At 31.3% G+C, this 15,089-nt stretch overlaps 1 protein-coding gene across 1 annotated transcript; it reads left to right on the plus strand.

The window, feature by feature from the left end:
- Window positions 1-14,088: 14,088 nt before the first annotated feature.
- On the plus strand, window positions 14,089-15,031 carry LOC129952492 (uncharacterized). The gene is made up of 2 exons (XM_056065089.1): window positions 14,089-14,550; window positions 14,612-15,031. Exons 1-2 carry the CDS (start codon window positions 14,334-14,336, stop codon window positions 15,004-15,006), a joined length of 612 nt encoding a protein of 203 aa, XP_055921064.1. The 5' UTR covers window positions 14,089-14,333; the 3' UTR covers window positions 15,007-15,031.
- The last annotated feature ends 58 nt before the right edge of the window (window positions 15,032-15,089 follow it).

Here is a 15,089-nt window from a genome sequence, read left to right on the forward strand (position 1 = left end):
TATCCATTCATTTCAACTTTAAGAACACTTGAACTTTTATTTATTCTCATTTCAAAATCTTAAATTCTGCAAAATCATTTCCGTAGTTTTTGATATTAGCCCTCAAGAAAAATATAGGAAATCCAATACCATTTTGATGTTTGCAAAAGCTGCCTGAGCAAACACCGAACGTTCGCCGCCGCCGTCGCTCTTTCAGTTCGAAAACGGAAGGCGCCGTTCTTTTCCTTCTTACTTATATCGCTCAAAGTTTGATCTATTACTTTTGTTTATTTACGCTCCATGAGAATATATACAATACAATATATGCTTGCCTCCATACATACGTATCCATCCGTACGTTCCTGCTGTCTTATTGTATCAAAGTTTTTATCTGTCATTCATTCCCTGAAATGGGAAGAATGAGAAGCAATAATAAGAACTCACCCCCCTTATAACATATATAAACAGTGATGAACTGTGAACACTTCGTAACGAGGAATATCTGACAATTCGAAGATTTTCACTTTGATTTTGACCTAAGGGCATCTTAGTGAACTCAACAATAACAAAAACAACAACAAGCAAAAACGAAACATTTTCAGTATTAAATTGTATAAAATAAATATTATAGTCTGGGATGAAAAGTTTTGAAGAAAAAGAATTTGTAGCGACGATGAGAAATGCTTCATTTTCGCTTTGTGGAAGGCTTAGATTTCTCTACTCTCTTATTATTATAAACAGATTTTAATTAAGAGTTCATTTTGGGATACCTTTTAAAAAGTGGAAGTTTTCTTTAAACTTAAATACTGTTTTCAGTCAAATCAAAATAGAAATAATTCAAAATCGATGAAAATGTGTACAAAAACACTGAAGACATCATTTTACTAAAAGTGTCTAAACATCCCAAATGAATATAAAATGTTATAAAGTTTTTAGACCAATGTTTTTTTTTAACCTTAAATCATAAAATACTCTATGGCAAGTTTTGCATGAGCACACAATTTTCAATTTTTTATTTTAATCAAACATGAAGTCGAAAAAAGTGGGTCTCCCGATTTCGTCCATCTGCCAATCTATCTGTCCTCACTCCTAAGGCCCGAACCATTGAGTCGATTGAGTTGAAACTTGCAAATTAAGGTTTTAAGCAAAAATGTTTGTATTGCTTCAGAAGTACTGTTATTTTTTTAAGTTCTCTCAAGAACAAATTAACCGATTTCAATACGTAATGTTTTCTTTACACAAGCACTTATATTGTGCAAATAGTATTTGATGATCAAAAAAATCAACATTTTTGTTTTAGATTTTTAAATAAATATTTTTTTTTTTTTGAAAATTCGATATCTCCAAAACATTCCAAAACAACATTTTTTCACTAAAATCAGATATAAAATATATATTCTTAATAACTGTACACCAAAAATATTTTCAAACAAAAATTTCTCAGCAATTGGTACTGTCTTACAGCACATTATGGCGTATTTTGAATTTGGATATACACCTACAATCTATAAAGTCCAGCTCAAACAACAACTTTAGCCAGCTGAACATTCACAGCGTTGTTGATACGTCGAATGGGTGATTGACAACAGGCGGTGGACGCCGATTTTTAGAACAAAATTTTCTTCAGCGACGAAGCACATTTCTCCCTCGGTGGGTTTGTTCATAAACATAATTGAAAAGTGGCCTTTAAATCCATAAATGTCACTTTTTGGGGCGCTTCGGTCCGGAGGTGTTATTGGACCTTACTTCTTCGAAAAGGACAATGGAACGACTGTCACCGTCAATTCAGAGCGTTATTATCATATGATAACTTGCTATTAAAGAATACGACTAGGAGAATATGTCAACATGACGGTGATACATGCTACACAACTCGAGCGGATATGACTTCGTAATTTCTCGTCTCGTCGTCGTGACGATATAAACTAGCCAATAAGATAAGCGATTTGATATCGCTAGACATGTTTATGCAGATAAACATTTAACTCTTGAGTATTTAAAAACTCACATTCCTTAAGCTATGGCTGAGATACCAAATCGATGCTTGCAACAATGAGCGTGGTATTTATTTAAATGATATAGTATTTCACACATAATGTCAACATTCAAACTTTATAATAAATAAGGTTTAATTTTGTAAATTTCACTCTGTACATAAAAAATGAATTAAAAAAAACATGCTCTAACGATTTTCAAAAAAAAAAAGAAAATTAAGTTTTTTGGAGAAATCTATTGGCATTTTTGAAGATAAACTCATTTTGCAGATATATTTTTTTATCTTAAATTATAGAAATTATTTTATATATATTCTAGTCCGACATTTTATTTCCTACGCGAGAGCGTTCAGAAGTTACGGTTGTTTCAAGAAATATCAAATTTGATAATTTCGTATATTGCTCCAAAAGTCTTATCGTTTCTCTTTCGTAAAACATACATTTTTGTAATTGTTTTTTTTTTTTAAGGTTTGTATTTTTTCATAAAATGGGAGATCTCAAATGGCAATGCTGTTTAAAAACATTTTATAGTTTCGGTTATATAGCCGAAAATGATTCTGTAATTTATAATTTTGAACTTACATTTTTAGGCATTTTGGTATCATGATACCTTACATTTTTATTTTTGAAAAAAAAATTCATACAAGCTCTTGGAATAATTTTAAAATATCGCCTTTGATACGAAAATTTGTCGCTTTAGTTTTTCGACCTTGTGTGGTGACTTCAATGTCAGGTTCTTAGAATATAGGGCAGAAAAGCAACCCCACTTTATAGACTATTTATATAAGAAAGTATACAGAATGGTTGTTAATAGAATGGTTTGTGTTTTTCTCAAAATTAAAATTTTCTACTTTTTAAATCCAAGACTATAGAATAAGCAAAAACAAAATCATTCATTAAAATATCCTATGATAAAAATAATTGCTTTTTTAATTTCACAAGTATACAGCTGCTAATAAACAAATTTTACGTTGAAAATAAACAGCTCCCATTCTTCAGCTTAATTCCTTTTCTGTTTCATTGTGGTCATTATAAAAGACTTGCATAGAGTTTTGAAAACTGATGACATAAAACCACAAAAAAAATATCACATGGGCATTATCCTATACATATATATTTTTTTCTATATTGTGATTATTTTTTGTTGTGTTGTTGTTGTTGCGTACAATAATTCCTTTCATTATAAACGGCTTAGCATATTTCCCCAGGGACATCAAAGCTCTCTCTTCCTCATTTCCATGACATATGTTTGTCGTCATAGTCATCATCATAGAAGCATCAAAACGAGATATGTGCGTTCGTATATGATGATGGTTTTTGCAAATCCTTTATTTTGTATTTTTGTTCGTTATCCTTTTGCAGATTGAAATCTCTCAATCGATTACGATTTGGTGTATTACAAAAACACAAAGGTTGGAGCCCCACAGATTGAGGATCGAAATCCGATTGAAAAGAGGCTCAATTTTATCAAAGAGTTTTAATTAAGATTTTTAACAAGTTTGGATTCTAAATCTTATTGCGTGAAACATCATCATCAGGACTCGAGAACTTGAGACTAAAGCAATATCTACATTTAAAAACCATTAAAGTGACGCAAAGATACACAACTGAGGGAGATAAAGTTAAATGAAAAAAATTACACGATTCTCTTGAGAATCTTTCCTTTCCTCAGGAAACTTATTTTTCTGTCCATGAAGAGTATTATTGTCCTTTCTTTTTATAAATATATATATTTTCTTATGTCAGTTGATTTATATAGGACAATGGGCGAGCGACGAAGTAATTTTCCTTCATTTCCTTAATAGAATTTCTTATCTGTGATTATCACCTTAACGGCTTAAGCTGTCTTCATTGGCACTTCATTCTTTGAATTTCATTGTTTAGTCAAAGAAATTGGAGGGTAGAAGATTGGGAGAAGGTCCTGGTGAGGGAGACATTAAGGTGATTACCGGATAGGATGTATTTTTTGTCATCTCACCTTTTTCTTTATTTCAACAGTTTGACCCTCATTTTACTTACTTTTTACTTACCGTTATTGCAAAATATTTACTTTTTTCTGCTAAATGATTGTTAAATAGTGCCTCAAGCGATTTTTTTGTTGGAAAAGATTAAATGGTTTAACTTTTGGTTTTAAAACAATGTGGAGACAATTCAAACAACAGATTTTTACATTAATACTATAATATGAATTTTATTTATTCCAAATAACTATTCAACAAGTACAAGTGTTCGAAAAATATAACACATACGCCAGGAGTAAATATTGGAACTCTAGTTTTGAGACCGGTTTTTAATACTGTTTGAACAGATTAAAAAAAAAATGAGTTATAGATTTTAAAGAAGGAGGAATCAAGTCAAATTTAAACCAAAGGAATGAATGTAGTACCCGTGGCATGATGGTTAGTGCGTTGGACTGTCTATGTCATCTAAAGTCTTTTCACGGGTACTGCCTCTTGCGAGGAATTGATAAACTCTCCAAGAGCAACTTTTGTCATGAAAAAGTGCTTTCTCAAATTATTCGTTCGGATTCGGCATATAAAACTGTAGGTCCCCTCCATTCCTGACAACATTACTCGCACACAGGAATGGTTGAGAGTTGTAAGTCACTAGGCCCTAGTTCTCAAACTGACATTGAAACAGTCACTTTTTGAGAATTGAAAAGTAAAACCTACTTCATTTCTATAATATGGATATCGCGATGTTGGCAAGGACGTGTAACCGCAATGTGGGAATCCATCATGGAGAACTTTATGTTGAGGATTTATGGCTGAAACACAAACACGCTTCAGCTTCTGCTTCGCCTGACGTTTACGAGTTCAGCCATAGGAATTCAATGCATGCTATCACAATGGAGCTTCGACCTCACGTTTCGTTTGACAATCGTAAGGAAAAGAACGTAATGTAACGTAATGTGACTCCAAACGGAAGCTCTAGTTCAATTATCTGAACATTTGCTTTGTCTGACAGCTCATCAGCTGTAAAAAAATGTCAACAAACAAAATATTTGATCTTTGGAGGGATGAAATAATAGAAATTTCATTCAAAGCAACCTCGAAACAGGCCTAACGTAAGGCAGACGAAGCCGAAGCTGAAGCGTGTATGTGTTTTAGCCATTAATGCTGAACCGTAGCCGAGGTGGCCATTTGGCTGGTATTGATTTTTGTTGTTCTTTTTCTTATCAAAAAATACTCGATTCTTAACACAAAAACGAAACCTCTTATTGAAAAACCCTGAATATTAGCAAAACATGCTAAAAAAAAACCAAAAGGTATAAAAACACACAATTTAATTGGTGAAACCACATAAGAGTTTATCGTTTATAAATCGGTTGTTCAACCTGCTGTATGGGCTTCTGGCTGCGGCATAACCTTGCAGCATGTCTCATTAGTGATTTCCGTTTACGTGACTGTAACTTCCAGAAAAACCATAATACATATTTATTTTGTATTAATTTAGTTGTGTTTCTTGTGATGCTTTAAAAAAGTTTTCATGTGCTCTGATAACCCGCGTTTTATTTGTTAAATAAGTTTTTAACCAAAAACTGCATTTAATACAAATTTGCTCTTGGATCGGAATTTTATCGGCCATATTTTTAAAGGTGCATAATGTCAAGTTAGCTGTCATTTATATCTATTTTGCCAAAATTTCAATATACGATAAGATTGGTTGCATTCATAAAGCTAGTGACTACGTAGTTAAAATTCAACAAGCTTTGTGAATGTAAATATATAAAATAAGAATCAATTTTGATTTGATAACTTTAACATATCTTTTGTGTTTTTAAATTCAATAACATCAAATTTAAGATACTATTGAAATGATTTATTTTTGTATTTTAATACTGAACGATTTATAAACTTCCCATAGGAAGTTATTGTAATGGGTCCGATTTGTCAATCGGATGGGCACCTCTTTAAAAGAGAATCCTAAAAAATTTTGGAATTTTGTAAACTCAAAGAAAAAATCAGATGGCTTTCCAGTTATCTTCAATTACAAGAACCTTTCGTAAGATAAAACTTTTGATATCTGTAACGCTTTCGCGACGAATTTCCGTGAGTCATTTGTTAATAGCCCTCAAGAAGTTGATGAAGTATATTTTCATAATAATCAAACTTTTTCGCAAACTAGCTGTAGCCACATACCTGTGCTACAGAGTACGGTCCTTGATCTTTTATCTACGTTGAATGATGACTGCTCAGCCGGTCCTGATGGTATTCCCCCGATAGTACTAAAAAAGTGTAGTAATGTTTTAGTTGAACCCCTTACGTTTTTATTCAAACTTTCCCTAAAAACAGGCAAATTTCCCAGTATATGGAAGAAGTCATTTCTTAAACCAATTTTCAAGAAAGGTAACAAGTCAGATATAAGCAACTACAGGCCCATTGCAAAGCTTTCTTGCATTCCTAAAGTATTTGAACAAGTTGTTTGTGAAAGCGTAGCATATTTTAGTAAAAATATCATTTGCGAACAGCAACATGGTTTTGTGAAAAAAAGATCAACCGTTACTAATCTCCTCACATTCTCAAACATATGTTCAAACGCTTTAGAACAAGGTTATGAAGTTGATTGTGTATACACCGACTTTTCTAAAGCTTTTGACCAACTAAGCCACGAAATTATTTTATTTAAATTTAAGGCTCTTGGTTTTCCACCATTTTTCTTAGCTTGGATTAAGTCATACCTTGAAAACAGATCCTACGAGGTAAAATTTAGAAATTGTCATTCTGAACCTTTTGTTGCTCAATCTGGTGTTCCCCAGGGAAGCCATCTTGGCCCTTTTCTGTTCATCCTGTCTATTAACGATGCATCATCATGTCTACGCTCAAGTGAACTTCTTATTTTTGCTGACGATATGAAGATTTTCAAAATAATAAAGTCAAACCATGATCGTATTCTTTTACAAACCGACATTGATAGTTTCACATTTTGGTGTGGGAAAAATAGCCTTTTACTCAACCCTTTAAAATGCCAGACTATAACTTTCACTAAAAAACTAATCAGTAACGTATTTGACTACTGTATATCACAGCAAAAACTCTGTCGTGTCTCCACATTTAAAGATTTAGGTGTACATTTCTGTTTCAACTTAGAGTTTACACATCACATTAATGTTATTGTAAGGCAAGTTCTATGCTTGGTTTTATAAAACGCTGGGCAAAGGAGTTCAATGATCCCTATGTTACCCTTTCTTTGTATAATTGCCATGTTCGTCCTCATCTTGAATATGCTTCGCAGGTATGGACTCCCTATTACGAAATTCATAGAAAACGTATTGAATCAATTCAACATAATTTCATTCGCTTTGCTCTAAAAGGTCTTCCTTGGGAAGATCCCTATGATCTGCCTCCCTATGAACATCGTATTCTACTTCTTCAAATGCAATCTCTCCATCAAAGGCGTGTTAATAATGACTTAGTATTTTTTCATCAACTCATTAATGGTGAAATTGATGCACCTTATTTGCTATCTTGTGTACATTTGAATTACCGGGGCGGAACTCATCACCTGCGCACGTTTGATTTTATACATATTGACTTCCATAGAACTAACTATGGCAAGAATGAAGCTTTAAGTCGAATGAGCATTTTATATAACTTAAACTGTTCATCGATAGATTTAAATTTAAATAAGGTGGGATTAAGATCATTGTTTAGAACCAGTGCTCCACTATCGTAAACGTTCTCATTTTATTTTTTGTTCTGTAATAGTTAAATGCTAATTTTGTTTTGTATTTTGTGCGTGTGTTAGGCTATATTTGTATTATTTTTTACTAACAACTAACACATGCACTTATGATGAGCCTCTGATCGTAGTTTGACGCTTGCTATATAAGCTTACTACTTTCTGAAATTCTGAAGTGTAAGATACTATTGAAATGATTTATTTTTGTATTTTAATACTGAACGATTTATTAACTTCCCATAGGAAGTTATTGTAATGGGTCCGATTTGTCAAATTGAAAATTTTGACATTTCTTAACGTTTCAAGGTCCCTAGAGTCAAAATAAAATTTTTTTTAGAAAGATGACTGTGCGTGCGTGTGTACGTACGTTCGTACGTCCGTACGTCCGTACGTTCGCGACGTTTTTTTCGTCGTCCACAGCTCAAGAACCAGAAGAGATATCGACTTTAAATAAATTTTGTTATACAGATAATAAGGCAGAAAGATGCAGAAAGGGCTCTCAAGAAAATTGCGTAGGTGTTTTTTTTATCATAACAATTTAAAAAATAGGTGAACATATTGGTTAACCCTAAATATCTTACGAACCAAAAACGCTAGAGACTTGAATTAAATTTTATATAATATATTAGAACGTGATATCAAAGAAATATATATTTTTTTTAAATCCATTTAACAGTTTTTTTACAAATCAAAAAAACTGAAAAAAAATTTGTCACCTCCAAAATTTTATGACTAAAATATGATTTTATCTCCAAAACAATTTTGTGTAACGAAGAATAACAACTCATACAATTTTGAGAAAAATCCAATTGACAGGGTTTTTTTTATAAAAAATAAAAATCTAATAAAAGCATTACTCAAAGTTGGTAAAAATTGAATATCTATTCAAAAACTTTAAATTTAGGCTTAAATTTTATTTTATCTTGTAAGAAATACTGTTTTCAACATTCTGAAAAATGTTGAGAAAAATCAAATTACAGTTTTTTTACAAAAAATAAAAACCTAAAAAAAAAATTAATAAGGTAAAAATTTATTTTCGACTCAAATATCTTTTCCAAACTTTGAGATATTGGCTTTAATTTACTTTTATCTTACAAAAAATATTTTTGTCAACATTCAGTAAAATTTTTAAAAAAATCGAATTGGCATTTTTTTTTTACAAAAAATTAAAAATCAAAAAAAATTAACAAAAGTTGGTAAAAAATGATTTTCGATTCAAATATCTTTTCAAAAATTTGAGATAATAGCTTTTAACTAATATTTACTTATAAGAAATATTGTTTTCCACATACAAAAAATTTTGAGAAAAATAGAAGTTACAGTTTTCTTACAAAAAATAAAAACCTAAAAAAAATGTATAAAAGTTGGTAAAAATTGATTTTCGACTCAAATATCTTTTCAAAAATTGTAGATATTGGCTTTAAACTAATTTCATCTTATAGAAAATATTGTTGTTAACATTCAGTAAAATTTTTAAAAAAATCGCATTGACAGTTTTTTTACAAAAAATAAAAACCTAAAAAAAATGTATAATAGTTGTTAAAAATTGATTTTCGACTCAAATATCTTTTCAAAAATTAAAAATATTGGCTTCAAACTTATTTTATTTCACAGAAAATATTGTTTTCAATATTCAGTAATTTTTATATAAAAATCCAACAGTCCGTTTCTTCATAAAAAATAAAATCTACAAAAAATAGTACGCAAATTTGGTAAAAATTGATACGAGTACATATAGACAAACTTTTAAGCAGTGTTGGTCGCATCCTAGCCTCATTTTTCATTTTGAAATCGTGTGTCTTTACCGAGCAGCTGATTGTAAAACTTCAAAATCATTCTCCACTAACTTTGTAGCCGAATTTTTGACACTAGGTCGGAGTCGAAATTTATACTACTTTTATAGTTAGATTTAGCCAACAATCAAAATCCCTTGACTACGTAGCCACTAGCTTTGTGAATGCGACCATTGTCACGATTTTTAACTCATTCTTTATCGATGCACAACTCAGCTGGGAAGTTGAATGAAAAGTCTTGCACTGTCAAAGTGAATGATTTGTTTTCAAACAAATAGTAATTGTTATGGTAATTTAACTGTTAAAAAATGTCTACTAATGGTCGTTCCTAAATGATTCAAACAAATTTCAAAAATTCGTAACAATAACACTTGACCATTTTTATTTTGTACTTATAAGGGACTTGAAAGTAAGGCATCAAATTACCTTCCCATAAAGGTAACTTAAATGGAATGCTGACTTGAAAGTTATTAAAAAAAAAAATTACCTTACTATCACGTCAAGTCTACTTCTGTCAAAATGACAGTTGATCATGTTTTATTATTCAACTGTATGCTGAACTGGATTACTTTTTAATTTTTTTATTTTCTGTACAACTTCGTTTAATGTTTTCTGTAAAAGGGGTTCCTGGTCAATTTGGAAAAGAAATAGGTAATATTTCTTTAAAATACGAAATACAAATCGTGATGGTCTTGTAGCTTACCTGAGAAGTGTTTTGTAGACAATAATGTTTTTGGTACTTTACTATGAAGTCAAAGTCGAGGTTTGTGGAGTAAAGTTCTGAATTTAAAATTCACGCAAACTCACTAGTTGCCTCGGTAAAAACTTATGTTCAAAGAATGAAGTTCACAGCAAATGAAGTCCCTTATGTTGCCTGAACCTACTCAATAGTTTAAAAAAGAACAGACCGCAAGGAAGGCTGACACCATATTGGAAATTCTATACGAACGATTTGAGAGGAAGATCAGATCACCTCACGTCAATGTGATAGATTCTGGGCATCAAGATTGTGATTTGATACAGTTTTTCTTTTGAGGCTATTCGAACTCGCAAAATTATACGAATATGTTTAAAACCACAGTTTGGTATTGACAACTAGTTTGAAATAGTGTTCATATAGTTTAAGTTCAACACATGCAAACAATTGTTTAAAAATGGAAAATCATTAATTTTCGAAGGATTTTCATGCATTTTCGTTGCCAAGAGCAAGATTCCGCTTTGTTTTCATCATTAATCTAAATGCAGTTTGCGTTCAAAAATGTTTGCAGGGAAATTGCATAGAAACATCAGATTTTTTTCACAATAGACTTCATCATCTGATAATCACTGATGAAAATAAAGATGCCATATCTCTGCAGAAGGGGAAACTCCATCGAATTTTTTTATTGTCCTCAACAAGATTATGAGGATGACGATGATGATGATTATGATTGTGTATCGTGTGTCTCCATGGTTATAATGTCAGGGCAACATAATCATATCGCCTTCCACACGATTTAACATTAAAAGCTTTTAACTTGTTTCTTGATGTTCCGATTTATGAGTTTTGTTGGGTTCAGTTTTTCTTACTTTTTTTGTTGTTGTCTACCCCTAACTTAACGTTAAAGAGGGTATAAATCGACTACGAAGAAGATTTAGTTATAAGGAAGATAATAATAATCTCTTGTCTAAGTTTGGTAATATTTTTTTTTACGTTGAGACCGAATTATTTTTTAAGAAATTCGTTAACACGAATTTAAGGTAATTTTAATTTAAGGATTTTCTTAGAGTAGTCTTTGTTTTCTATGTTTTAAATCAAGATATAAAAACACCCCAACAAATCTCTTAAACATCTTATATTGAGTGACTTACTGTTTAATTTTGACGCTAGTAAGTCGTGGATAAGTAGTTATAAGTCCAAATTCATCATGCAATGTTTTCTATGTTTTTTAATATTCTTCCTACATTTATGCCAACTTAACATCCTGCATGAAAATATGTAAAGGCTTTTATCTCGAAACAGTTGGTTATGTTTTTCGTATATGCTGTTAACTAACTGTGATATTTTCTATGCATTTTCTCGGCTTCAAAAGGGTACTTCGATCATGCTCTAAATATCCTCTAAAAAAGTGTGTTTTCAGCACTGATAATTATTTTTGAGGCACAACTGAACAATAAGCTGCCACTACTTGGCATTTGTCAATTTGCTTGTCACTTTATTCTATTGAAACAAGAAGTAAGACTTAAAACATAAATTAAAATAGAAAAACGAATTATAATGAAACAAGCATTCAATTTATTTTTTGAAGGAATTTAGGATGAAGATTCTGAAGTTGTGCTCAGTATCAACTCGACGTGCTCAATAACTTAATTTTTAGCGCGCTCTGTACAAGTTCAGAACTAAAAAAGAAACACAATTGTTTCACAGTTCGGCTCTGTTCTGAACAAAAAAGAAAACCTGCCTTATGTAGCCCACACACTATTAAATACTCACTTTAGTGTAGACTGCGGATAAGCTGCGGCATCAGATGCACCTTTGATCTAATTATTATAGCTCTCTGTAAAGAGTGTATTTAATTGATTTCCAGCTGTCATTGTCATTCGCTTACGTCAGTGCAAAGCATGTAACGGATTCTACTAATGGTTTAATGTTCCCTTTAAACCTGAAAACCAGAACATTAGATAAGGATGTCAATCATCACTACTGATAAATCACTTAACAAAAAGTAAAGTCGTGAGACAAAACTAATGTTGATAGCAAAAGGCAGTTCCTTACTTAGTAGTAAAAGATTTTTCCACTTTTTGATTGACAATAATGAAGAATAATCGAGTGTATCTTCTGGTTAAAAGTTCTCCAAATTTCCGTGAAAACAATAAGTGTGTGGCGTCTTTTACCACACAAACCCCATCACCCACCATTATTTGATTTTCTACTTCTTCTTCGTTAACACAGCATAAAGTAATTAGTGAATTACTACCCCTACCATCACCAAACCTTTAATTTTTCGGCACTTTGTGCTGCAAACACAAAATAATATGAAGCTAAATTGTGAATCCATAAAAGGGACACTTTTCCGCCACTAATTACATTTCAACAAAACTCTGGATTAATGATGGTTTCATGTTTCAGTATTTAATTTCATAAAATATGATGACAAAGCTTAAAGCCAGAGATAGACGAAGAAGTTGGGTAATGATTTGACAGATCTGAAGATGAAATTAGAAAGTTTTTTTTTTAACTTTGTTGATGGATAAGAAAAGTTATGAAACATCTAGCAAATATAGGTATGTATATAGGTTTACTTTTTGTAAAGGGAAATGCAGGTATTATTTTTTTTTAGATAGTGAGGGAATCCTGTGAAAAGAACTGATTGACGTCATGGTGATGCATTTTTATATGCTCTACTGCATCTTATGATTTTCATTCTCAATTTTTTCACCCTTATATTTATAACAAAGTGCGAAACTGCTAAAATCAAAATTTCATCCCCTCTGAAGCTTTTAAAATATTATAGCTATATCCCTTAAGTGCATGTGTATTGACGCGAATTACAAATTAGAAATGACAAAATTTAACTTCAGAATTAAAGAGGGTGGAATAAAAAAAAAATCCAGAAATGAGTACAATATTTTGTACATTGTAGATGATAATAATAAATGTGGCTGGACGCATCATTTAACTTAAAAAAAAACACATTAAATTCTGAAGTCAATAAACAACCACATTGTTAACAACAAGGAGAATGATATTTACGCCAAGCATAGAAAAGACGCGAATTAAGCCAGCGTTAAATTGGTTTTTTAACGTCATTTAGGCAAATGAGCGAAACCAGTGAAAACTCCAATTGGAAATACTCTAAAAAAATCCGTTGGACAAACTGTCAAACTGTCATTTCTTCATTTTAAGGTACTTTAGCCATATTCAGTTTATTAAAAAAAATTGTTAGATCACTGAATGATCCGACAATCGCATAATCATTTTTATGATTTATTACCAAGAAACAAAGACCGGAAGATGCTCTCCCTTAAGCCTGAGGTTATACGAGCAAGTTATTGCCCGAAAGCTACTAGCCCTTTAAAACTTTCTATTTCCTTAGTCTTATTTGCAGCAGGGATTCATTTAATATTTTACAAGTATAAGTCTCATTTTCGGTCAAATAACAGCAACCAGTAGCTTCTTAGAAAGTAATGACGATCATTTAAGTTCTAGGAAAATTCAGTTTCTGTTAAAAGTCACTTTTTATTTAACACCTCAAAGAAAATGTGGTTGTAAGTTCAATTACTACGCTCTTCAAAATAACTTCATCTTTTTAATTTTAAAAATGTATCCGAGTTTTGAAAAAGAAACATGTGTTTCTTATTTTGTTCTGATACTTGCATTGCATGTTAAGAGTTTTCCAATCAGAGGTTGTTTGGGCGCTGTAACTTTAAAAACTGCCGGCTTCTGACATTTGACAAGTTAAAACTATGTATGTCATAACAAAAAGTTGAACAATAGTCATTCAAATGTTGGAATTCGCTACAAAAATGGTGATATTTGTTTTAATATACTTCACTGTTTGTTAGAATTGAAAATGCAAAAAAATAGAAAATGACAGTTGACAAAAATCAATAAATATACAACGCTCCTCGTATATTTAGAGCACTCTCGGAATATTCAAGGTTTAAATAGGAACTTAAAAAAAGCTTTTCAAAAATATTTGTAAGAAATTATTAATTAACTGTGTCCTATTGTACTTAAGAAGTAAGAGCTGAGAACGAACAATAATGCCCTTTTTATTTAGACCCATATATAAACCCAATTTACTGACATCATGTATTGTATACACATATGTATGTATTTAATTTTGTAAAACTCGTTACCAAAATTTCAAAATTCAAGATCAAGTAAAAAAAAAATTATATTATGTCAAAAATTTCTTTAACTTCATCATCTGAAAAACAAAAAAGTCAACGTTCCAACTCTCAAAATGAACAAAATATAAACATGGGTCTAACATACGCACTTGGTCCATTTCCTGATGAACCTCTTCTTTCAATTATTGACAAAACTCTTCTTCTATCATCAAGATTTAGAAGAAATTCAACTTACACAAAACCTTTGAGTTTGTCATTTGAGATAGGTTTGTTAAAACAAAAATTATGTTTTAAACTTTTTACCCTATGTTAAAATTTTGTTTGCAGATCGTCCTAAGCCAAGCCTTACAAAACTAAAAAATCGTTCAACATCCTGTCCCAATTTGGAAATTCTTCCATGTAAACCAATTTTGAAGGAAACAATTAATTCTCCTTCTAAATGTTCAAGTTATAGTCATATAGGAAAACAATCCTTGGACACCAGTCAGACTGACTCAGTAAAAAAATGCCTCAGGTCAAGTAATCTCATCAATAACATACTAAAACAATGTCCAGTGTCGGTGAGCAATCACAGTTTAAAAAGAACGAGGGTCGATACTCAAAATGGTATCAAAAGTTACGAAATATGGTGTGGAGATGTTTGTAATGATTCACCATCAATGGTTTTTATTCTCTCTCCGAGAGGAGATGTTATCCCTTTTGAGTATTTAAACAAAGAATAAAATTTTACATAAGGATTTTTTAAAACCTGCATTTCCATGTATGTAAATTCCAATCTTTTTAGGCGACTTTAGTAACTTCTGCA

The sequence above is a fragment of the Eupeodes corollae genome, chromosome 3 (genome assembly GCF_945859685.1).
Source record: "Eupeodes corollae chromosome 3, idEupCoro1.1, whole genome shotgun sequence".
Lineage (NCBI taxonomy): Eukaryota > Metazoa > Arthropoda > Insecta > Diptera > Syrphidae > Eupeodes > Eupeodes corollae.